The sequence below is a fragment of the Phocoena sinus genome, chromosome 4 (genome assembly GCF_008692025.1).
Source record: "Phocoena sinus isolate mPhoSin1 chromosome 4, mPhoSin1.pri, whole genome shotgun sequence".
NCBI classification, from domain to species: Eukaryota; Metazoa; Chordata; class Mammalia; order Artiodactyla; family Phocoenidae; genus Phocoena; species Phocoena sinus.
In genome coordinates, this window is record NC_045766.1 from 56,836,007 (window position 1) to 56,862,315 (window position 26,309).

The following is a 26,309-nucleotide window of genomic DNA, read 5'->3' on the forward strand; positions in this document are numbered from 1 at the left end:
AAGATGTTTAAAAAAAAAAAAAAACAACAACAAAAAAAAAAAACATTGTGTTAATTACTACTGTACAGCAAAGTGACTCAGTTATATATATATATATATATATATAAATGTTCTATTTCATACGTTTTAAATGATCTGTAACAACTATATCTGGAGAGTATGTAGGGGAAAACTACACCTATTCACCACTTAGGATGTGTGAACATTCCAGAAGGCAATCTAGCAACATATATTCAAATTAAAATACATATCCACATTGAAAAAAAAAAAAAAATATTAACAGAGCCAAATAACTTATCAAAAACAGAGTAATTTCTCTCCCCCACCCCAGAAGCCTGGCTATTTTGTTTTGTACTTCTGCCTTCTTTTTGTAAGCTAGCAAAGACTAAGAGAAGCAAAATTCCTTAAAGTGCAAATCTTTAGAGTTCTGTTTGTAATAACATTTAAAACATTGAAAGTAAAAAAATGTAAATTCATCTTCCACAATCAATGACATGAAAAAAGTGGGAAGGGGGTTTTTCCAGCTTAATTGCAACTAAAGAAACATAACAAGTAGGTTTGACTATAGACCTTGCTTGGATCTTGTTTTTAAACAAACCAACTGAAAAAAGGACATGTGTAAGACAGAGAAATTTGTGTCTTTGATGATATTAAGGAATTAATGTTCTTTTTGTTAGGTGTGAAAATTATGTGTGTTTATGTAAGAAAATATCCATATTTTATAGAGAATTGTGTAAGAGTGAAATGACCTGGGATTTTCTCAAAATGCTTGAAAAAGAGAAATAAGAAGAAAAGGAAGGAGGGAGGGAAGGCGGGAGAGCAAAAGGAAAAAAACAAAAGGCAAGTATGGTTTGGTAATTATTGAAAATGGGATGATGGGTATATGAGGGTACATTTATTATTCTCTCTATTCTTATATACATTTGGAAAGTTTTATAAAAGTCATGAAAATATCCAAAATGCACTCAGGTTAAAAATGAAAACAATAAATTTAGTGAGATTATTGTCCAAGTAAACTACCCTTTGAATATGCCGAACCTCATCATTTTCATGAGTAAATCAATGATACATAATCCATTTTAAAATTCTTAAAGGGATTTTACACCTGTGAAGGGCAATAAAATCATGACCTACATTCTTTTTGATGTTCCTCCTCAAATCTTTTTTCTTTTCTTAATGGCTTCAAAGTACCTGAAAATCTTGTAGCTTTTTATGGGTAACTAAGCTAAACTTGTTATTTTGTTTTGTTTTGTTTTGATATTTATTTATTTGGCTGCACTGGGCCTTCGTTGCAGCATGCGGGATCTTTGGTTGAAGCATGCGGGATCTTTTAGTTGCGGCATGTGGGATCTAGTTCCCTAACCACGGATCGAACCCATGCCCCCTGCACTGGGAGCTCAGAGTCTTAACCACCGGACAACCAGGGAAGTCCCAAGCTAAGCCTGTTCTGATGTTACCCTTCCCCTTAAGACTCCGTATCAATTTTCCTATTTCAAAACAGATTTAATATTTCAAAACATATTTGGGGGGAAAACTGAATATGAGAGGAATGCCTACTAAGTAAATCTTTGCCATTAAACATACTTTGAACACACAAAACGGACTAAACGTTGTACAAATATTTACACTGTGGTAAGGATTTCATGCATCCTTTCATTTTGTGCTTCATTCATACAATAAATATTAGGTGGTCACTCTGTCAGCACTGTGCTAGGTAAGCTTTGGGGATTAGCAGTCAGCAAGACAGACTGATTTCTTACCTTCTCAAAGCAGACGGTCTACTTGGGAGACCCCAAGAGTTCCCATCCACTGCCTCCAGGAGGTGGTGTTTCACTGTGATTAGTGATCATCATAAATAATTATGTCTTTCCGGGTTTTGACTGCCAACAGGAAAAGCAATGCTACTCAGTTTAGACTAGTCAAAGTTCAGAACAGGTAAACTCTAGATTTTTCTGATCATCAAAAGCAGCTCCCATTGTTACCATTTACTACGGGGCACCAGTTGGTGTTAAGACATGAGAACTGCTACATGAAAATACTCCAAGAAAATTACAGTTCTAAGAGATTTACATAGATTTTCAGTGTGGCCTGATAAGACTGCTATACAAGTAACTAAAAACATATTTTTGTATTGTCCCCTCCATAGTGGCTACCACAGTTATCTTGCAACTAGTAAGCTTTAATAAATGCTCGTTAAATGAATAAATAATTGAATTCAAAATCCAAAGACACACTAATGGAATATAGATTTTAATAGACTCTGTTCTTTAGCCTCACACCCCAGATGAAGGAATGTATAAATTTAGCCTTTGTCTCAGTCAGTGATGGAAAGTGATTTTTTTAATCATAGTGGGGTTTTTTTTAATGTTTCATTTATTTATTTATTTATTTATTTTATTTTGGCTGGGCCGAGTGGCACGTGAGATGGTTCCCCCAACCTGGTCCTCCGCAGGTGAAAGCACCGAATCCTAACCACTAGGCCACCAGGGGAACTCCCAGAAAGTGATTCTTCAATAACAAACAATCCCCAAAGCTTATCAATTTAACACAACAAAAGTGTTTCTTGCTCATGTCATGTCTGCTTTGTGTCCTGATAGCTCTCCAGACAGAGGAAGGGAGGGCTAGAGAAGCAAGCACCGGAATGAATTGCCTCCACCTAAGAGTGACACATAGCACTTCTACTGACATTTCAATGACCAAAGCAAGTCATGTGGCTCTACCCAACTTTAAACAGGACAGGGAGTAAAATCACCTGTATGGCTGAGAGTAGAGAGCACCAGAAATTCGATACTGTTGAACAGTAGTAATGCCTACCACGGACCTAACCAGTTAATGAGTTTTCTTCCTAGGGATATCAAACATATGTATTTACTTCCTAGGGATATCAAAGATATGTATTTACTTCCTACGGATATCAAATATACCTATTTACTTCCTAGGGATATCAAATATACCTATTTACTTCCTAGGGATATCAAATATACCTATTTACTTCCTAGGGATATCAAATATACCTATTTACTTCCTAGGGATATCAAATATACCTATTTACTTATTTTCATCATCTATTAACCTCAGTTTCCCTTGACATGGTTTAGCCTTCAGATCCTCATAGGTATGAGTGTCTGAGTTCAAATTTATCAAATGGATACAACACTTGACCTTCCTTCCCAGATGCTATAAATAAAGTCAATACTCTAGAAAATGAAAAGTACCACACAAACACTGTAGAAGGTATAATTAATATTCTAATAAAGAAGTCTAGTCTGATTTTATGTATCCATTCATTGATTCATTCAGTTTAAGAAACAATAAAGACTAATAGTAACTGAAAATTGAGCACTGAGTGAAAAATTTTTATAGCCAAGAAGAGAACTTGACCTAGTACAGAGTCTAGGTAGACTCCCAGAGATGAGGTTCAGAGAAGAAGAAATGGAGTAAGACTTTTAAAGCCAAAAGACTATCTCTGTCCTATTTTAAGGAAGCAAAGTGAGCGGACTGACTGGCTGGCTAGATCTGGGCTTGCTGGTTTTGAAAGCACTGGGCTGGCTGCTTGGAAGACCTCTGCCGTGTAGGTGGCTCAGAATTACGGAGTCCAGTTTTCTCTGTTGGGAATGTGAGGTCCCTGATGCAAGACTATGGCATGCCATTGCCTCATGAGTCAGGACTATGGCGCCCAGTTAGGTCTACACTAGTGTCATCAGGCTAGGTAACCTGGATAGAGTTTATCAATTCATTCAATAAGCTAAATCCCTAGACTCTTTACCTGCCCCATCCTCCTTAGACCAAGCTAGGCACCTGTCATTAGCTCCCATACACTCTTTACTTACCTTATATATGTTTAGTCATTACATTCCAATGCTGTTTCATTGCCTATCTTCTCTACTATTAGGACCAGCATGGCAAGGAACATGTCCATCTTGCTCATACTGTATCCCTAGTACCTAATACAGTGCTGGACATAAGATATGCAATGACTATTTTATTGAGGCTCTATGCCTGTGTTAAGCAGGGAGATGGAACAGACTGGAATATAATAAAACTAGAATTCAAAGTCTGTGGACAGACAATATGATAAACAGGGGTGGTGCCAAATTTTGTGAGAACAGAAGCTTATGCCAACTGAAGGCACCAATTTAAGAAAAATAACAAAATTATAAATGCAGAATTAAGTACCTCATCCTAGAAGATGTTCATGCACTTGCGGGGACTTGAAGCTTAAAGCTTCGTTATCTCCACAGTAAATGCATCTTTGATGTTAAGTGGACTGAAGCACCAAATGCTATAAAATCTCTAAAGAGTGATCAGAGATCTCTGCTAGGGAAAATCAAAGACTTCACAGAAGAGATAAACTGTGACCTTGATCTTACGGACAGAAGCAAAGGAAAGGAATTGCAGGTGGAAGAAACACACCAAAACACACAGATGAGAAAGAGCTGGAGCCTATCTGTGGAATAGTGAGAAGCACTGTAGTATTTACTCAATGCCAGGTTGGGTGGCGAAAGCCTTAGGCTAGTGGTTCTCAAAGTGTGATCCTGGGAGCAGCATCAGCATCACCTGATGCTTAACAAGCCAATAAAGAAATAACACACTCCAAACCAAAGATAGATTAACTACACTACTGTTCCAGGCTGACGGGAGGTGTAAGAAATAAAGCCCAAATTTAGTTGAGGTGTACCTTTTCTATAAGTTGGTTCTCAGTAGAGTTGTCTTAGTCAACAGAGAGCTGATGTCCAGCTGCCAGCGCAAATCAAAAGTTCCTCGCTGCCAGGGCACAACGCTAGTGGAATGAAGGCGCCGGCGCTGGCGGGCAAAATGATCTCCTTTCCAGGACCGCTGCATGGTTTCACCACTGCTGGCAAAGAGAAGCCTTCAAAATGGTTCCATAACACCCCCTAGTGGCTTCCACCGTATCAGATCAAGAAACAGCCCAACTACCCAAGAGGAGGGAACGAAACATACTGTCCTTTACAAATTCCACAAACCTGTGTCAATTCCCTATTCCGTGCCATAACTTACTATATTAGGATTAAACGGTGCCTCTAAATCTCTTCATACTTTATTCAGGCCATGCCAGCATTCATAAATATTCGTTTATTTGGGCTTAACACACACATAAAAGTTATGAAATCGTAAAAATCGAGACACACACTAGTGTCTCTTTCAAATATGACTTTTATCTCCTGGGAGATAGTTGAAGGGGTCAGAGTAAAGTCTATGATAACTATCTGGTGGTTGGTTGGTTAGTATGTGGTAAGCAAGAAAAGCACAGTAAATGTATGGATAAAAAGGCACAGATTGCAGTCCTGACTATTAGAGTGACCTTGGGCACATGACACCCCATATGGGCTTCATCATCCATTTAACAATTATTCGAACCGGGTACTGAGGCTACAAATGAATAAAACCTAGTCTCTAGACCCTCACAAGCTCACTTTACTAGTTTGTAAATTGGGACTAACAACCTTAACTCTTTGTCAAAAAGATAAAACATGTGACCACACCCTGTTCACAAATTTATTTACGCTTACTTAATTTAATCCTCTCTACCTCTGCTCCTAGAAACTCAAGGTCGGAAAAGGAGTTAAATCATCTAATCCAATCCGCTATAATTTCACACTCATTCCACCAAGATTTTTTGAGTCAGGGAATCCGGCTAAAGACTAACAATGATTCACGACCTTTTAAGAGCTAACCCTCCTGCCCTGTGGACAGCTGCCCTTTTCGTCCCCAATAGGCTGCGGCCCCTCTTTGGGGTTTGAAACGCCACATGCCTTACCCACCCCGAGCAAGACCATTCTCGCACAACCCAGGAGGAGCTTAGTGGGAAAAGGGCGCCTGGCGCGCGTCGCTTCTCCCACTTCTTCCGTGCGGGAGGGAGGGCCAGGGTCGGGCGGGGGAAAGTTCCTTCGGCAGCCTCGCCGGGAGCAATTCTGGAGGGTGGAATCGCCCGCTTGTTTCGGGAGGGGCGGTCCCCCGCCCGGAAGGAACCGCCGCGGCGCGGAGGTGCCTGCCAGGGGGCGGGCGGGCCGCCGGGCCACCCCCGGCACTCGAGGCCGGTGGTCCCGCCCAGGCCGGGTGTGCTGCGAGGCCAAGCCACCCGTTCCCCAGCCCCCACTCTCACCTAGTCACCTCCCCGCCCTCACAGCGGGCCCCTGAGGCGTGCGGCGCAGGCGCGGAGCGAGGCGGTGAGTGCGGCCGCCAAGCCTGGGTTGGGGGCCTGGCAGGCAGGGCACAGGGCGCGCGGGGAGGGAGTGGGGCTGGCCCGGCGGAGCGTGAAGGCTAGAGCGGCGCCGCCCGCCGCCGTGCGCCTGAGGGCAGAGCTGCGCGGCTCTTCCGATCGTGCTCGGGCGCCTTGTCCGCCGCCTCGGAGCTGCGCCTGGGCTGGCCGGGCGGGGCCCGAGGACTGGTGAGTGTGAGGGCGGAGCGGGTCGGGCGCTGCACTGCTGCAGGGGCCGCGGGCGTGCGGCCGCAGCTTCCTGCGGGAGAGGGCAGGGAAGACCGGATGGCGTCTTTTAAACTGAAACCCTGCCTTCGTTTTCAGGCGGGATGGCGCTCCCCTCCCCCATCCCGAAGGCAGTTCCATCTCCTGTGGAGGATGCCTCCACCCTGGCTCGCCTCGGCCCCCCGCTGTTTTTTCCCGAAAGGTGCCTCTGGGGTCGGGACTTGGGAGTTTCCCCTAGTCGTCGGGGCCGGTGCGTGGCGCTGGGGTGGAGACGGCTGGGTCTCGGTGGATCCTGAGGGGCCCCTCCGGGCGTCTGGGCCCGGGACGCCCGTCGGTGCCACGCTGGCCCTCAGACCCTGCCAGGTGGCATCTTGACCCTCCGGCGGCGCGTCCCTTGACCACTCTTGTAGCCTCAATCTTCAGGCCTCGGTCCCGGCTATAAGTCTCCAGCCAGTATAGTGTAAGCTACTTGTTAGGGTGCTTATAACTCCTTTTGGTCTTGTTTTTCAGTAGAACCAAGGGACACGAGTGATTTGAGGCAGTTTATCTCTTAGCAAAGAGATAAAGCAAAGACTGACACTAAATTGGACATATAGTGTCGGTTCTAGTTCAGGTTTTCCTGTGGCATTTTTGTGTTTCATTTCTTTTAAAATCTGGAAAATGTACACTTGTTTCAAAATGAAGGTGAAAAAGAACGTGCTTTTAAAACTCTTTAGAAGAAAACTGTAGCTTTTTATTGTAAATGCTTGTCTTATGTTTATACCAATTAGAAAGAGAATATTTACATTGCATGAAAGGCCTTAGAAAGGTTGAACTCTTTGATGTAAGTGCTGACTGCCTATTATCTGTAGTGTGTTTTGTACTTAGACGTTTATATTGTTGAAAAAAATGACAGGTGGAAAGATGCTGATGAATGTCTTGTAAGTTGCTTTTTAAAAAAAATGTTTTGGATGGCATTATTTTCTTTCTGTAAACGTAAAATATTTGTGAATACCTTAGCATGAGAAAAATGTCTAGATGTGTATGCACCAAAATGTTAACATTGGTTTTTCTGGATGAATAGATTCTAAGTGATTCAATTCATTTTAATTTTTTTCTAATTTTACTGCAGTGACATATATTACATCTGTAGTTTGTTTTTAAGTGAGGAAGGGGAGTTGAGTTAAAAGGTGCATGTGCATGTTCAGAATCTTCCCAGTGAAAGGAGGACTAGTGAGCAAATGTGTATGTGACATACCTAAGTAAAAAAGCCAAACTTCTTTATCAGGGCAGTTATACATACAAAAGGCACTTAAAAACATTTGCTGAAATGAAGGATGGTTAGCATTTTTGGTCTTGAGTGGGCATTTTACTATCTTGGCTTAAAGGAGGTCTGGTGAGCATTTGGATATTGTTTAGCCCTAAGTAGGAGTCAAACAATTCCTGATCAAGGTGATCCTATTCCTTCCACCTGACATCTGAATCCAGGCCAGCTTAACATTAATTCTAATGCCGTAGTTGGTTTCCTTTTCTTGTTTTTTTGAAAGAATTTGAAGTGTTTAACATGCTCGGCTGACAGTTTTCAGTGTTCTATCTGATACTTGTAGAACATTTAGAACATGAAGTATAAAGGTTTTAGCTGTGTAAATTCTGGAAGTGTACAAAAGGTATTAGGAATAAGTCTTGAGATTTTAGTTTATTACATAAATATGAAAACAGCTTTTCTTTTTTTTATTTTTTAATGCACTTGATGGGGGTGGGCTCAAGGAATGCTATTTGTGTTGTTAGGTGAGTCATTATATATATTGATACCATTTCTGTAAATCATGGTTGTCAATTTCTTTGGGTGATTCCCTTCCCCTCCTCCCAATTGGTGGCTGAGTAAGAACTGGAAGCAAGACGTAACTTTCTGGTATCAGTGATTAGAAATGAAGATTTACTCACACAGTTGCTCAAAACCCAGAAGTCAGAAGACATGCTTTTTCATCTCTGGTTCTGCTACTTTGTTGACTTGACTTACCCTGAGTTTGTTTCCTCATCAGTAATATTGGAGTGGATTTGATAGTAGCCCTTCTATGTACTTCACAGGATTGTTGTGAAGATCAAATAAAATAAGGAAAATTTGCAATAAACTCAGCAGCACTATAAGTGTAGTATAACAGCACATGTAGTGCTGATATACCCAGAACTTAGTGAAACAGCAAAAATAGTATGTTCACCTCAAGTTCCTTACCACTAGAAATGAGATGGTCTTAGTAATGATGCCAAGTTCTACCTGCTATATAGTATATCACCGTGGTGATAAGAAAAGCAGTTTATAAGCTGGTAGAGAAGACGTCACAATGCATTTTTTTCCCTGACATTCCTTACTTTCCCAATGCTACAGTGGAAAGAGCACTAATCTGAAATGGAGTAGGCAGTTCTGATTCTGACACTAATCTATTACTTGAATTGGGGTGATCACTTTGTCTCCCTATTTGTTTCCACAACTAAAATAAAGGGATTGAAAGCATGGTCTTCAAAATCAGTTAGATCTTTGTTCAAATCCCAGCCCTGTCACTTATTAAGTATTCCCCTGACTTAAATCTATGCCTCAGTTTCCTCATCAGTAACAAAGGGTAAAGAATAGCGATTTTGAGAGTGTTGTGGATTTTGCAAATTATAGGGTTAAATAAAATAATGTACACAACAGCATGGTACATAATTGGTGCTCAAATGATCATTATACTTTATTAAATAATCTATAAGGATTTAAACAGTTTAAAGTCTAATTTGGAGTTGGCTTGCATTATATTGGCTTTCACTGTGGCTAAATAAATTAATGAGATTTATATTCCTATTTTGGTGTTAAGATACAACTATAGCTTTAGAAGATAAATTCATTTCAACGAAACGTGACACATTTACATATAGTCACATATTTATAGATTTATACAAGTTTTAGTACTTAATACAGTATGTTCAAAAGAATATTGTACTTGAGTTAATTCTGTATAGCTTTCTAGTTGAGTAAGATCTGGTACCATTATATTCTTTTTTTAAAAAACTAATTTTATTTATTTATTTATTGGGGCTGCGTTTGGTCTTTGTTGTTGCACACAGGCTTTTTCTAGTTGCAGTGAGTGGGGGCTACTCTTCGTTGCAGTGTGCAGGCTTCTCACTGCAGTGGCTTCTCGTTGCGGAGCATGGGCTCTAGGCGCACAGGCTTCAGTAGTTATGGCTCGAGGGCTCAGCGCAGGCTCAGTAGTTGTGGCACATGGGCTTAGTCGCTCCACAGCATGTGGTATCTTCCCGGACCAGGGCTCGAACCCATGTCCCCTGCATTGGCAGGCAGATTCTTAACCACTGTGCCACGAGGGAAGCCCACCATTATATTCTTGTGTCTCAGAAATGAACTACATTTTTGCTCATAAGACTTTTGTCATGTTTTTTTCTACAGGCATTTTTTTTTTACCATCTGTGAAAACTTCCTGTAATTCATTTTTCCTCACTCCAGTATTAAGAATTATACCAAGTAAGTGGGATGTAGTAAAACTAATTAGTCAATTCTATAACAGTCTGTCGAAATTTAATCATTCAGTGGCTGCCATACTCTTTTGTTCTCGACGGAATGTTGAATGTGACCTCATAAGTCAGAAAAGGATTTTTTTCTTGAAAGTTATATTCTGAGCTTCTATACAATGAGTTTTGTTTTTTTTGTTTTTTTGTTTTTCCTGAAGCCAGGGCATCAATACAGATTTGTGACAGTATTTTTTTGAGGGAATCTATCTACCTGTGGCTTCAAAACTGCATCAAAATATTCCCAACTCTAAGAAATGTACCTGTAAAACCCTTAATTTGGTGCCATATGCACAATTTGTCTTCTATAAAAAGTTAAGCATAAGGCTTATGTTATTATCCAGTTTTCACAATTACATCCACATTTGAAAAGGAGTTCTCGACCTCAGTAAGAAAGAAAACAGAACTTGGTGTCCTGCCTTTAAACTTGATCAGAAAAATAAATCCAAAATGTAAGCAGAAGGATTGTTTAACATTTCTCTTATGAAGTGGATTTTCATGTGGCACACATACTTCCTATTGCCAATAAATTATTTGGTTAGAAGAAAATTTTATAACAGTATTAACAGTTGTGATATATTTGTTAAATTTTTCCATTTTTAGATTAAAAAGATATGAATGAATATCCTAAAAAAAGAAAAAGGAAGACTTTACACCCTTCTCGTTATTCAGGTCAGTGTGTGATTAAATTATTTAAAAGTTAGGCCATGTATTCCCATGCAGTTGTGTTTCCATCATTTTCTCATAAATGATCTATTTGATAAGAGTTAAATATCTGGGTCAACTTTTACGTAAGAGTAAACTTTAAATAAATTCTCTGAATACATATTTCTCAATGTCTGCCATATGCTAAGCACACATCAGAACTTTACAGACATTGTTTATTCCTCACAACTTCGTGGTTTATAGATATTTAAAATTAGATATCCGAGGTTACATACTTGTACAGCATAATTGATACTTGCCTGTGTGATTCCCAAGCTTGTGCTTAAGGCACAGCAATAACCTTGGTGGAAGATATTTTGCATCATTGGGAAAATACTTTATCTTGTACATTATTTTCAGAAATATGAATTTCTTTTTGTGTAATTTTAGACCCTTTCTTTGAGGTTGGCTCTGCCGTCTTGGCAAATAAGATGTCTTTGGCCATCTGTAACAAATGCAACTCACATGCATATACTTGGGGCAGTCTCAGGTATACCTGTTAACCAACCCAACCTACACATTTTTCGTATCTGAGGAAATTAAGCCTGGTTTACTGCTTACTGGCACTTCCCAGGCAAGAGTTGAAATGACTGTATTCAGAGCCCTAACTGGTCCTCAGACTTTCCCCTATGTGTTATGCTTTTCCTACAGTACGTGGCAGATCTTCTTGGTAGTTAATTCAATGTGTTTTTTTGGTTTGTTATTTTTGTTTTTTGCAATTAACATATATATTGCATATTTATATTTTGTGGGATTCTGACCAAGGCAATTGTATCTTCGTGTGCTTCAAAGTATTATATTTTAAATTGTATAATTTATGGTTCTTTCAAAGCTCAAAGTCAGTGTCATATCTGAATTATAAAAGCCTTGAGAATTGAGGGAAATATTAATACTTTATTACAAATACTATGAAATTTTATATATGTTGGATAAAGAGATTGCTGTCATTAAATGTATATATGTTCAGTATGCTTGAAATTTTTAAAATTTTGTTTTCAGATTCCTCTGGAATAAGCAGAATTGCAGATGGATTCAATGGCATTTTTTCTGATCATTGTTATAGTGTTTGTTCTATGAGACAACCAGACTTAAAATATTTTGACAACAAAGGTATATCTAAATTTTCCAAATATTTTTCTTTAAATTGCTTTTATAATTTTTCATTTCATTTTTGAAAATGTGGGTGAAAGTGATGATTTCAAAATGGGCAAGTGTTTAAACTTAAGAAAACAAAAGAGTTTTGTGTAAGAAAGTGAATTTTAATTTTTAACATTATTTCAGAGATATAAATCAAAAACAGATCCTCCTAAATCAATTTTAATCAGCTAGGAATCAGTGGCAAAGCAGGAATGACCCAGAGTTTGGACCATTTATGATGAAAGGTAAAGAATACTGATACACACAGTTCTTCCACTCAGCTATACCTTTCAGTCTGGAGGGCTAATGGAAGGAAAGAAGAGAGGGTGAAGGATTTGGTCATTTTCAATCTTGTATCTTCTATTGACTCCTCTTTTCTAGAGCATAAGATGAATAGTAACTTGCATTTGTTCTCTTCTTCCTCTGCAATAATCAAAACTCCCAGTTCCCGTGAGCTCCTATTATAGGCACAGATACATAAATTATTTAAAGAACATGCAGGGATTTCCCTGGTGCTTAGTGATTAAGACTCCATGCTCCCAGTGCAGGAGGCCTGGGTTCAATCCCTGGTCAGGAAACTAGATCCCACACGCTGCAACTAAGAGACTGCATGCCGCAACTGAAAGATCCCACGTACTGCAACTAAGACCCAGTGCAGCCAAGTAAATAAATATTTTTTTTAAATAATACAAAATAAAAATAAATAAATTTTAAGAAAAGAACATGCAGAGTCAGAGACATCAATATGAACTCATGTTTGGCTTAATATAGACACAAATGGTTACATACAGAAACATTTATGGGTATATCTATATATACATGGTAGTGTACATGCACATATTATTTGCTGTGTTAGCTGAGGGGGCCTAGCAGAAATGACAGCCCAGTAGCAATGAGCACATCTAGTGTCCAGATCTTGGTTTCTAATACCATTTTCCAATAAAAGGAACAAGGGCTTCTTGGAGAAATGGCTGATTTAAGGGAAAGGAAACAAATCTGTACAGAAGAATTCCAAATGATTTATGTAGATACTCCTCACTCAAGGAGATGGAGCATAACTTTCCACTCCTAAAGTATGGACTGCACTTAGCGACTTAATTCCAAGCATAGAGTATGGAAAGTAAAAGAGTGACTTTACATTGAAGAAACCTGATAAATACCCCGGTTATCAAGTTCAACATCAACAGTGATAAACCAAGTTAATAGTATGTACTCTTGATATGATACGATAATAGACAGTTTGCCTCTGTGTTTCCCTCCCAATAATCCATAATCCCAGTCTAATCATGAAAAAAAAACCAAAGTTCATTAGTGGGACATCCTGCAAAATACCTTACCAGTCTCCTCAAATTGTCATGGTCTTCGAAAACAAGGGAAGTCTGAGAAACTACCACAGTTAACAGTAGCCTAGAGACATGACAACTAAATGGTATGTATCCTGATTGGGATCCTGGAACAGAAAAAGAACATTATGTAAACACCAAGGATATCTGGATGAAGTATGGACTTCAGTTAATAACAACTTACCAGTATTGGTCATTAATTGTAACAAATATTAATATAAGATGTTAAGAGTGGAGAAACTGAATGGAGTATATATGGGAATTCTCTGTACTGTCTTTCTTTCTTTTTTTTTTTTTTTTTTTTCTGTAAATCTGAAACTCCTAAAACATAAAGACATGATGTTGAAGTGCAGTTTTCTCTACTGGCTGGCATTTCAGCTTGTCCATGTTAACTTTAAAACACTGGGGCTTTAACAAATTGAAAGAGAAAAATCATATGATCATCTCAATAGGTGCAGAGAAAGCTTTTGACAAAATTCAACACCAATTTATGATAAAAACCGTCCAGAAAGTAGGCATAGAGGGAACTTACCTCAACATAATGAAGGCCATATATGACAAACCCACAGCCAACATCATCCTCAATGGTGAAAAACTGAACCCATTTCCACTAAGATCAGGAACAAGACAAGGTTGCCCACTCTCACCACTATTATTAAACATAGTTTTGGAAGTTTTAGCCACAGCAATCAGAGAAGAAAAAGAAATAAAAGGAATCCAAATTGGAAAAGAAGAAGTAAAGCTGTCACTGTTTGCAGATGACATACTATACATAGAGAATCCTAAAGACACTACCAGAAAACTACTAGAGCTAATCAATGAATTTGGTAAAGTAGCAGGTTACAAAATTAATGCACAGAAATCTCTGGCATTCCTATACACTAATGATGAAAAATCTGAAAGTGAAATTAAGAAGACACTCCCATTTACCGTTGCAACAAATAGAATAAAATACCTAGGAATAAACCTAAGGAGACAAAAGACCTGTATGCAGAAAATTATAAGACACTGATGAAAGAAATTAAAGATGATACAAATAGATGGAGAGATATACCATGTTCTTGGATTGGAAGAATCAACATTGTGAAAATGACTCTACTACCCAAAGCAATCTACAGATTCAATGCAATCCCTATCAAACTACCACTGGCATTTTTCACAGAACTAGAACAAAAAATTTCACAATTTGTATGGAAACACAAAAGACCCCGAATAGCAAAAGCAATCTTGAGAACGAAAAAAGGAGCTGGAGGAATAAGGCTCCCTGACTTCAGACTATATTACAAAGCAACAGTAATCAAGACAGTATGGTACTGGCACAAAAACAGAAAGATAGATCAGTGGAACAGGATAGAAAGCCCAGAGATAAACCCACGCACATATGGACACCTTATCTTTGATAAAGGAGGCAGGAATGTACAGTGGAGAAAGGACAGCCTCTTCAATAAATGGTGCTGGGAAAACTGGACAGGTACATGTAAAAGTATGAGATTAGATCACTCCCTAACACCATACACAAAAATAAGCTCAAAATGGATTAAAGACCTAAATGTAAGGCCAGAAACTATCAAACTCTTAGAAGAAAACATAGGAAGAACACTCTGTGACATAAATCACAGCAAGATCCTTTCTGACCCACCTCCTAGAGTAATGGAAATAAAAACAAAAATAAACAAATGGGACCTAATGAAACTTCAAAGCTTTTGCACAGCAAAGGAAACCATAACCAAGACCAAAAGACAACCCTCAGAATGGGAGAAAACATTTGCAAATGAAGCAACTGACAAAGGATTAATCTCCAAAATTTACAAGCAGCTCATGCAGCTCAATAACAAAAAAACAAACAACCCCATCCAAAAATGGGCAGAAGACCTAAATAGACATTTCTCCAAAGAAGATATACAGAATGCCAACAAACACATGAAAGAATGCTCAACATCATTAATCATTAGAGAAATGCAAATCAAAACTACAATGAGATATCATCTCACACCAGTCAGAATGGCCATCATCAAAAAATCTAGAAACAATAAATGCTGGAGAGGGTGTGGAGAAAAGGGGACACTCTTGCACTGCTGGTGGGAATGTGAATTGGTTCAGCCACTGTGGAGAACAGTATGGAGGTTCCTTAAAAAACTACAAATAGAATTACCATATGACCCAGCAATCCCACTACTTGGCATATACCCTGAGAAAACCAAAATTCAAACAGAGTCATGTACCAAAATGTTCATTGCAGCTCTATTTACAATAGCCAGGACATGGAAACAACCTAAGCGCCCATCATCGGATGAATGGATAAAGAAGATGTGGCACATATACACAATGGAATATTACTCAGCCTTAAAAAGAAATGAAATTGAGCTATTTGTAATGAGATGGATAGACCTAGAATCTGTCATACAGAGTGAAGTAAGTCAGAAAGAAAAAGACAAATACCGTATGCTAACACATATATATGGAATTTAAGGGAAAAAAATGTCATGAAGAACCTAGGGGTAAGATAGGAATAAGGACGCAGACCTACTGGAGAACGGACTTAAGGATATGGGGAGGGGGAAGGGTGAGTTTTGACAGGGCGAGAGAGAGTCATGGACATATACACACTAACAAACGTAGTAAGGTAGATAGCTGGGGGGAAGCAGCCGCAAGGCACAGGGATATTAGCTCGGTGCTTTGTGACAGCCTGGAAGGGTGGGATGGGGAGAGTGGGAGGGAGGGAGACGCAAGAGGGAAGACATATGGGAACATATGTATATGTATAGCTGATTCACTTTGTTGTAGGGCAGAAACTAACACACCATTGTAAAGCAATTATACCCCAATAAAGATGTTTAAAAAAAAAAAACATAGTTTTGGAAGTTTTAGCCACAGCAATCAGAGAAGAAAAAGAAATAAAAGGAATCCAAATTGGAAAAGAAGAAGTAAAGCTGTCACTGTTTGCAGATGACATACTATACATAGAGAATCCTAAAGACACTACCAGAAAACTACTAGAGCTAATCAATGAATTTGGTAAAGTAGCAGGCTACAAAATTAATGCACAGAAATCTCTGGCATTCCTATACACTAATGATGAAAAATCTGAAAGTGAAATTAAGAAGACACTCCCATTTACCGTTGCAACAAATAGAATAAAATACCTAGGAATAAATCTAAGGAGACAAAAGACCTGTATGCAGAAAATTATAAGACACTGATGAAAGAAATTAAAGATGATACAAATAGATGGAGAGATATACCATGTTCTTGGATTGGAAGAATCAACATTGTGAAAATGACTCTACTACCCAAAGCAATCTACAGATTCAATGCAATCGCTATCAGACTACCAATGGCATTTTTCACAGAACTAGAACAAAAAAATTCACAATTTGTATGTAAACACAAAAGACCCCGAATAGAAAAAGCAATCTTGAGAAAGAAAAACGGAGCTGGAGGAATCAGGCTCCCGGACTTCAGACTATACTACAAAGCTACAGTAATCAAGACAGTATGGTGCTGGCACAAAAACAGAAACATGGATCAATGGAACAGGATAGAAAGCCCAGAGATAAACCCACGCACATATGGTCACCTTATCTTTGATAAAGGAGGCAAGAATATACAATGGAGAAAAGACAGTCTCTTCAATAAGTGGTGCTGGGAAAACTGGACAGCTACATTAAAAGAATGAGATTAGAACACTCCCTAACACCATACACAAAAATAAACTGAAAATGGATTAAAGACCTAAATGTAAGGCCAGACACTATCAAACTCTTAGAGGAAAACATAGGTAGAACACTATGACATAAATCGCAGCAAGATCCTTTTTGACCCACCTCCTAGAGAAAGGGAAATAAAAACAAAAACGGGACCTAGTAAAACTTAAAAGCTTTTGCACAGCAAAGGAAACCATAAACAAGATGAAAAGACAACCCTCAGGATGGGAGAAAATATTTGCAAATGAAGCAACTGACAAAGGCTTAATCTCCAAAATTTAAAAGCAGCTCATGCAGCTCAATATCAAAAAAAACAACCCAATCCAAAAATGGGCAGAAGACCTAAATTAGACATTTCTCCAAAGAAGATATACAGATTGCCAATGAACACATGAAAGAGTACTCAACATTATTAATCATTAGAGAAATGCAAATCAAAACTACAGTGAGATATCATCTCACACCAGTCAGAATGGCCATCATCAAAAAATGTACAAACAATAAATGCTGGAGAGGGTGTGGAGAAAAGGAAACCCTCTTGCACTGTTGGTGGGAATGTAAATTGATACAGCCACTGTGGAGAACAGTATGGAGGTTCCTTAAAAAACTAAAAGTAGAACTACCATATGACCCAGCAATCCCACTACTGGGCATATACCCTGAGAAAACCATAATTCAAAAGGGCACATGGGCTTCCCTGGTGGCGCAGTGGTTAAGAATCCGCCTGCTGGGCTTCCCTGGTGACGCAGTGGTTGAGAGTCCGCCTGCCAATGCAGGGTGCATGGGTTCGTGCCCAGGTCTGGGAAGATCCCAAGCACCGCGGAGCAGCTGGGCCCGTGAGCCATGGCCGCTGAGCCTGCGCGTCCGGAACCTGTGCTCCGCAACGGAAGAGGCCGCAGCAGTGAGAGGCCCGCGTACCGCAAAAAAAAAAAAAAAAAAAGAATCCGCCTGCCAATTCAGGAGACATCGGTTCGAGCCCTGGTCCAGGAAGATCCCACATGCCATGGAGCAACTAAGCCCGTGCGCCACGACTACTGAGCCTGTGCCCTAGAGCCTTCGAGCCACAGCTACTGTAGCCCACACACCTAGAGCCTGTGCTCCGCAACAGAAGCCACCGCAATGAGAACCCGCGTACAGCAATGAAGACCCAACGCAGCCATAAATAAATAAATAAGTAAATAAGGCATGTGTACCTCAATATTCATTGCAGCGCTATTTACAGTAGCCAGGACATGGAAGCAACCTAAGTGTCCATCGACAGATGAATGGATAAAGAAGATGTGGCACATATATACAATGGAATATTACTCAGCCATAAAAAGAAACGAAATTGAGTTATTTGTAGTGAGGTGAATTGACCTAGAGTCTGTCATACAGAGTGAAGTAAGTCAGAATGAGAAAAACAAATACCGTATGCTAACACATATATATGGACTCTAAAAAGAAAAAACAAATGGTATGAAGAACCTAGGGGAAGATGGGAGTAAAGACACAGACCTACTAGAGAATGGACTTGAGGATGTGAGATGGGGAAAGGGTAAGCTGTGACAAAGTAAGAGAGTGGCATGGACATATATACACTACCAAACGTAAAATAGCTAGCGGGAAGCAGCCTCATAGCACAGGGAGATCAGCTCGGTGCTTTGTGACCACCTAGAGGGATGGGATATGGAGGGTGGGAGGGAGGGTGATGCAAGAGGGAAGAGATATGGGAACATACGTATATGTATAGCTAATTCACTGTATACAGCAGAAACTAGCACACCATTGTAAAGCAATTATATTCCAATTAAAGTGTTAAAAAATAAACACATTAGGGCTGAGCTGAGGGAATAAAGACTTACTCAGACTCAGTAATTTCAAGTTAAAATTCCTAAGTAACTTTAAAAAGTGTATTCTAGTCCAAATAGGGCATGGAAGCAAAAGTAGTTGCTTGTTTGGACAGATTTTCTGTGTATCTGTGGTACGCAGATAACAAAGCTTTTCATAGCTAAATTTAAGTCCTTAGTTCTGTTGGAATTCTAAATTATATTTAAAAACATTTGTGCTTTGTTTTATAATAATGTTTATTGCTTTTATATAAATAATAAATATTTTTCCAAATCCCTTTTCACAGATGATGATTCTGATACAGAGACATCAAATGACTTGCCAAAATTTACAGATGGAATCAAGGCCAGAAACAGAAATCAAAACTACCTGGTTCCCAGTCCTGTACTTAGAATTCTAGATCACACTGCCTTTTCTACAGGTAAGGGAAAGTAATTAATAGAATTTGCACATTTTGTATAGATCAGTGAAAAAATAATAAGTAAAATAAATTTCTTTTTGCCAGTGACTTATTTAGTAGATCTTATCTAGTAATAATAATAATAATAGCCTTGTTTTATTTAGAAAAATCTGCTGATATTGAAATTTGTGATGAAGAGTGCGACTCCCCTGAATCAGTCAACCAGCAAACTCAAGAGGAGAGCCCTATAGAAGTTCACACTGCTGAAGATGTTCCAATTGCTGCGGAAGTGCATGCAATTTCTGAAGATTATGATATAGAGACAGAAAACAATTCCTCTGAGAGTCTCCAAGACCAAACTGATGAAGAGCCACCAGCTAAACTTTGCAAAATTCTTGACAAGAGCCAAGCTTTTAATGTGACTGCCCAGCAGAAATGGCCTTTACTGAGAGCTAATAGCAGTGGCCTCTATAAATGTGAACTTTGTGAGTTCAACAGCAAATATTTTTCTGATTTAAAGCAGCATATGATCTTGAAGCATAAGCGTACTGATTCAAATGTCTGTCGAGTATGCAAAGAAAGTTTCTCTACCAACATGCTCCTGATCGAACATGCCAAACTGCATGAAGAGGATCCCTACATTTGTAAATACTGTGATTATAAGACAGTAATTTTTGAGAACCTCAGCCAGCACATTGCAGACACCCATTTTAGTGATCACCTTTATTGGTGTGAGCAGTGTGATGTACAGTTCTCCTCAAGCAGTGAACTCTACCTACATTTCCAGGAGCACAGCTGTGATGAACAGTACTTGTGTCAGTTCTGTGAACATGAAACGAATGATCCAGAAGACTTGCATAGCCATGTGGTAAATGAGCATGCATGTAAATTAATAGAGTTAAGTGATAAGTATAACAATGGAGAACATGGACAGTACAGCCTCTTAAGCAAAATTACATTTGACAAATGTAAAAACTTCTTTGTATGTCAAGTATGTGGGTTTCGGAGTAGACTTCATACAAATGTTAACAGGCATGTTGCTATTGAACATACTAAAATTTTTCCTCATGTTTGTGATGACTGTGGGAAAGGCTTTTCAAGCATGCTAGAATATTGCAAACATTTAAATTCACATTTATCTGAAGGGATTTATTTATGTCAATATTGTGAATATTCAACAGGACAGATTGAAGATCTTAAAATTCATCTAGATTTCAAGCATTCGGCTGATTTACCTCATAAATGTAGTGACTGCTTAATGAGGTTTGGAAATGAAAGGGAATTAATAAGTCACCTTCCAGTCCATGAGACAACTTGATTGTTCTCTTTAACTTCCATAATGTTGATGTAAAATAATAAATTTGACTTTTTTGCAGATGTTAAAATGGATGATTTTAAACACAACTTATGAGAACTGTCTTTAACAAGATCTTTTTAAACTTTTTTTCTTGGCATTGCTACCTTTTTCAGTATATAATTGTATCCTAAATGTGGTATTTTCAATGTATTGTAGTTGGTAGTTTTAACCGCTTTTGGTGACTATCGCCGTCTGGCATGTTCTCTGATTTCATAAATCGATAAGAAACAGATGTACTGAAGAAATTAGACTGTAGTTTTCCTTCCGTAAACATAGGTGCTGTAAACTTTTTCTTCTTTAAACTCAAAACGATCAGTTTTTCATGTATAAAGTCGTTAAAATACTGTACTACCAGAACTAAAGTGCAACATAATACGCACCTAAGTCCAGTGATACTCCCATTAATAAGATCCACACCCTCCTTTTGCATTCCCCAACAATTATTATCCCCAAGGCAATCAGTGAACTCCCCATATGTGTGATTCTTTCAGTGACACTAGGAGGCCAGCGTTATGGTGAGAAGGAGAGATCTGGTTTTCTTGGCAGTCTTTTTTTAATTCTCACTCTATTTTAACCCCATCTATGTGCTAAATAATTTTAAATGGGGAGAAACTGGTAAGGGGTTCGACAATAAAGTAACATTTCATAACTCATTTATAAATGAATAAACAGGTTATTTATAATCTGTTCACATTTCATGTATAGTTATGCAACTGCAAAGTCATGCCCAAACTTATGATATCAAATTATTTTCTGAGAAAACCCACTGAAGTATTAAAATAGAAATAGGAAGATGTGGGAGATAGGGGTTGCTGTATGAAAATGTATAGATTACTTTTGATAGTGGTAAATCAATCTTCTATATTAGTTTCCTGTGGCTACCATAACAAATTATCACAAACTGAGTGGCTTAAACAATAGAAATTTAGTGCCTCACAGTTCTAGAGGCTAGAAATTCAAAATTGAAATATTAGCATAGTTGATTCCTTCTGAGAGCTGTGAGAGAAGGATCTGTTCCCCGCTGCTCTCCTTGGCTTGTACGTGGCTATCTTCATGTTCTCATCATCTTCTCCCTGAGTGCAAGTCTGTTTCCAACTTTGCCCCTTTTACAAGGAACCAGCCAGTAATTGGATTAGGGCCCACCCTGATAACCTCATTTTAACTTGATAAAGACACTATACCCAAATAAGTTCATATTTTGATGTACTGGGGCCCAGGACTTCAACATATGAACTGAGGGGAGTGAGGGCGAGGCACAACTACAATTCAGTAACAGCTTTTTATAGTATCAAGGAGATAGCATTTTGTGCATCATTGACCTCAAATATAATAAACACTGTCACTAACTATATTGTCGTTCAGAAATATTGATGTAGTTGAAAAGACTGATTTATGACCCACAGTGTTTTTTTACTTCAAGACCCATGGGAATTGAGTCTGTTTTGAGAATGGTGGCAGCAACAAGTTTTTCAAAACCAATCATTTTTATTTCCACCATTTTGTTATATATGCATACCTGTATTCCTAAAAACTACCATTCTATCTGATTATCACATTCCAGGTAGAGCTGTCTGATGTAAATGTTTCTTAGAAGATTTAAAATTATAATGAAATTGTAAGAAAACATTAGAAACCATCTGGTCTACACCCTCTAGGTTTCTAAGTTTCTTATAGAAACAGAAACTTAGGGTTATTATTAGGCCAGGGTCCCAAAACCAGTTATAGCAGACAGGAGTGGAATCCAAGTTATTTGGCTTCCAGTGTAGTTATGTTTCCATTACACCATGTTACATAAAAATCTAAGGTTTGTCCTTGGGATGTTTTTCATAACTACGTAACCTAGCCATTCAACTACCTTCTTGGTAATTCTGTCTATAATTTTTTAATATACATCCAGCTTCAGGAATTTGATTTTCAGGAAACAAACCTTAAATAAATAATGCCTGGGTTTTTTTTTTAATTGTGTATTTTACAGCTTTACTTTTGATCAGGTGTTAGTAATCAAATTAGAGATTGTAATGCAACTACTCCAGAGGTATTAAATCCAAGTTTTAGAACCATATAATTTAGTGCTTTTTTGCTGAATCTGCAGCTTGAGGCCACATCTCACTGACAGTTTGTCCAATAAACCTTTTTGCTTTGACTCAGCTTTCAAATAAGCCTATGACTGACCATAAATTGCTGAGGTAGGAAGTCTATATTTTTAGCTAAATGAACTTTGGAAAAACAAACCTACTTAATTGCTTCTAGATTGCTTCTAGATTTTTTCTGCGCAAAGACAGACATTTCCACTGTACTCTTGTGACTCGAGAATATGTAACAGATGGTGATGTTTATTAGCACTACAATAGAATTCTTGGCAGTAGTGAACAGTAGTGATGGATCTTTATTTTTCATCTTCACTTTGCAGTTCATGTTATTTGAAAATAATTGTGTGGTACTCAAAAGCTTGTAAATTTGTAAATTTCCTGCTTGTGAATTTGCCAGTTTTACCATTTTAAATCACCTTTCGCATTCCTCTGAGTTTGTATCATCACATATTAACCAGTTTCTCTGTTTCACAGGGTCTGTAGCCTGTTAGGTGATTGCTGAATTATTGGCAGGTGTAGCCAGTAGTGTTTTGTTTTTCCCCAATAAACTAACACTATTCCTAGTTTTTAAATCTGATTTTCAAAGCATTGAATTACTTAATTCCTGGCAATTTGCAGTTAATCTTACTCAGCTTGTTCTCCCAGTCTTACCTTTTACAAGCAGGTTAATATACTCCCCAAACTACTGTGATTAATTTTTGATGGAATTTTCATGACTTAAAAGCACTATAAGTGACATAAATTTGAAAAAGCTAATAAAAATCAAATAGCCATGGGAATTCCCTGCCAGTCCAGTGGTTAGGACTCCATGCGTCCACGGCAGGGGGCACGAGTGAGATCCCTGGTGGGGAACAAAGATGCCCCAAGACGTGCGGCACAGCCAAAAGAAAAAAATATGTATCAAATAGCCACAATCCTCTTGAGAAGCAGATTGGCTTAAAAGAATCAGTACTTTTTATTTAATTGAAAATAAATAGTTTAACTGTAAATCCCAACAGAGAAGCAAATCTGGCTAGTCAGTTTCTCCCTACGATTAACAGTCTCATCCCTATAAATTAAAAATGAACTTTTGAATATATATTCCTTTGTAACTCAAGTTCTGATGACTGAAGATAGAGTATCTACAGGAATTATTCATGGCATTGAGTTTATGGATTTACAAATATACCTTATATTGGTTTAGCTTTCCATAAATTAATCTCTTAAGACAACAGTCAAATCTAAGAGAAAGAAATGTGTATGTACACTTATGGTGTAAAATATAAATTCACAAAGCTAAAAGTCACATGTAATTTACATGTTTATTACATGAAGTTATATGCTCAATTTGTAAGTTTAAAAAACAAAATATTAATAGTCTGTTAGTTGCTTGGAGTCTACTTCATACTAGTGATTTGAAAAATAATTTTCTATATAAAGATTTTTCCATATTAAAGCATCACCACAACTTCCTTGTTAAGTTCATTCTCCTTAGTAACCTTGGTATTAAACTGGTAACTACCTGAACCCAAAATAAATCACATTTATGAAAAGTAATTTCTTCACTGTAAAAAGAAACAATTTTCTCACATTGCTAAATAGGAACATTGTGTCATCTACTAGTCTTAATCCCATACTTTAAAAGGTATGACTATTTAGATACTTTTTTAGGGGGATTTTTGTTGTCACAACCTTTAAGTTTTTGTTTATTTTGAGTTTTAAATAGGCAAACAAATATGACCTGGATAATTTTTTTCTTGCTAAAAATATTGAGCTGAATGAATTACACATTGAAAAATTTAATGAAAAGTATGTTTTGAATAAAAAATGTTTTCTAGTTTTTAAATATCTTATCCAGATACTGTCCACTACTGAAAAACATTACAGTTGAAATCATTGATACTTTTGCCCTTATTCTTCAGAATAAGCTGAGATTAGGAATTGGAATCATACCAAAATAACACAGAAATGTAATTTCTGGTGGGTAGTGTTTTTTTGTTTTTTGTTTTTTGATCCTCTGCCTAAAGACCATTTACCATGATGTTTTGGATTTTAGTTGGCTGAAATCTGAGACTATTGAATTATCTTTTCTTGCCTACGCTGCACGTTTTATTTAGGGTTACCACTTCTCTGCTATAGCATTATGTTTTTTTAAAAAACATATTGCTCAAACTATATTCTATGACTGATTACCCTCCTCTGTGCAACTCTTCCACACCTCATTTGGATTTTCAGAAAGTCTCAAAAGATTAAAATTTTCCCAATTAGCCAGGTGAGAGTGGATTTTTTTTTCTTTAATTCTTCCTTCTCTGTATTCTCCAAGCTGTGTTTAAAATAACTTAATCCTTTCATACCATATACCCACCACATCACTCGCTTCTATACCCTGTAAATATTTTATAAATTTCTGTCTAACAGCAGTGCTGAATTTAGAAATTTTTAAAGCATAATATCATGGCACTTTTTTTTGCGGGGGTGGGGGGGCGGGGCAGGGAGGAGGCTGTGCAGCTCTTGCGGAATCTTAGTTCCCCAACCGGGGATTGAGCACAGGCCACGGAGTAAAAGCACCAAGTCCTAACCACTGGACCGCCAGGAAATTCCCTCATGGCACTTCTTTCTTTATGGTTACAAGATTATGGTTAAGTGCCTTGTGGCACTGATCCAGTGTTCTTTAGTGAACAACTAAATTGCTGAAGTAGAGAAACTAACACAAAATGACAGTATGTTAGTTTAGGAGGAACCTCAGAAATCAGGAGGAACCTCAGAAATCATCTAATCCAGACTCATAAAGCGCACAACATATAAAAATATATATAGTACATAGTTTTATTTTCATGGTTGTAAATTATATGTTGTAAAATGTAACATCAGATCTGATTCATGAATATTTTTACTTAAGACAGAACTTTTTTTTTTTAAAGCAAACAGTTAAGGAAAAAGCATGAAGTAAATAATGATACATGGACATGGAAAAAATTGAGCAGGTGAAACATGAATGACTGAAGTTTGAGAATACAAAATTCTGATGTAAATTTCTTGTTTATAGCTTAGAAAAATGCTTCTCTAACATCATTAGACAAATGCTTTTTAAGCTAGAATAAACAGGACTTTATAACTCTCTACCATTCTTCAAAGAATTTTCTATAGGAAAAGTGAAAATGTGCCCTATTTTTTCCATGGAATGTCATACCAGACAATTGAAGAGAGAAAATAATGTAATAGAGAGTACTGGACCATGGCATGTGATTTTGTTTTCTAGTCTCTGTTTGCTAACCATAAATTGTGTGACTAACCAAGGACAATAGATGTAATGTTACCAAATTTTTCTTGCAGCTCCTTAAAAACTTCTGTTTCACTACTAGTCAGTTTAACAAACAGCTATGGAATATCTCCTATCAAGCCATATGCACAGGGATACAAAGGTAAACTATGGTTCTTGTCCTCAAAGAAATTTACCGTATAGGGCAGGAAACTCTCCTCTGTCACCTTTCTGAACTCGAATTCAGTTAAATACCAAGTTGAGTGCCTTCTGTGTTTCTAAATATTCACTTTGTAGATAATGCTACCATAAACATTCTTGTATGTGTTAAGGTGTTTGTGGATTTTTTTCTCTTTCTCTGAGGGGGAGTGGGCTTTGTGTATATATTTTTTTGTATGCTTGTGATTAAATACCTCCAAAATATTATCCAGAATGGCTCAAGTTTACACGCCCATCAGCTGATCATGCTTCCCTACATCCTTATTGAAAGTTTTATACAACTTTTTAATTTTGGTAAATCTGA

At 37.9% G+C, this 26,309-nt stretch overlaps 1 protein-coding gene across 9 annotated transcripts; it reads left to right on the forward strand.

The window, feature by feature from the left end:
• The first annotated feature begins 5,940 nt into the window (after window positions 1-5,940).
• Window positions 5,941-23,327, forward strand: ZNF639 (zinc finger protein 639). Of its 9 annotated transcripts, XM_032631305.1 has the most exons (7): window positions 6,205-6,409; window positions 6,545-6,647; window positions 9,864-9,938; window positions 10,586-10,654; window positions 11,687-11,797; window positions 18,988-19,122; window positions 19,266-23,327. In XM_032631305.1, the coding sequence occupies exons 4-7, from the start codon at window positions 10,597-10,599 to the stop codon at window positions 20,417-20,419; spliced, it is 1,458 nt and encodes a 485-aa protein (XP_032487196.1). In that variant the 5' UTR covers window positions 6,205-6,409; window positions 6,545-6,647; window positions 9,864-9,938; window positions 10,586-10,596; the 3' UTR covers window positions 20,420-23,327. The 9 variants fall into 9 exon arrangements, with proteins under 9 accessions (XP_032487192.1, XP_032487198.1, XP_032487199.1 ...); XM_032631301.1 differs by lacking the exons at window positions 6,205-6,409; window positions 6,545-6,647 and adding an exon at window positions 5,941-6,188; XM_032631303.1 differs by lacking the exon at window positions 6,545-6,647.
• Window positions 23,328-26,309: the final 2,982 nt, after the last annotated feature.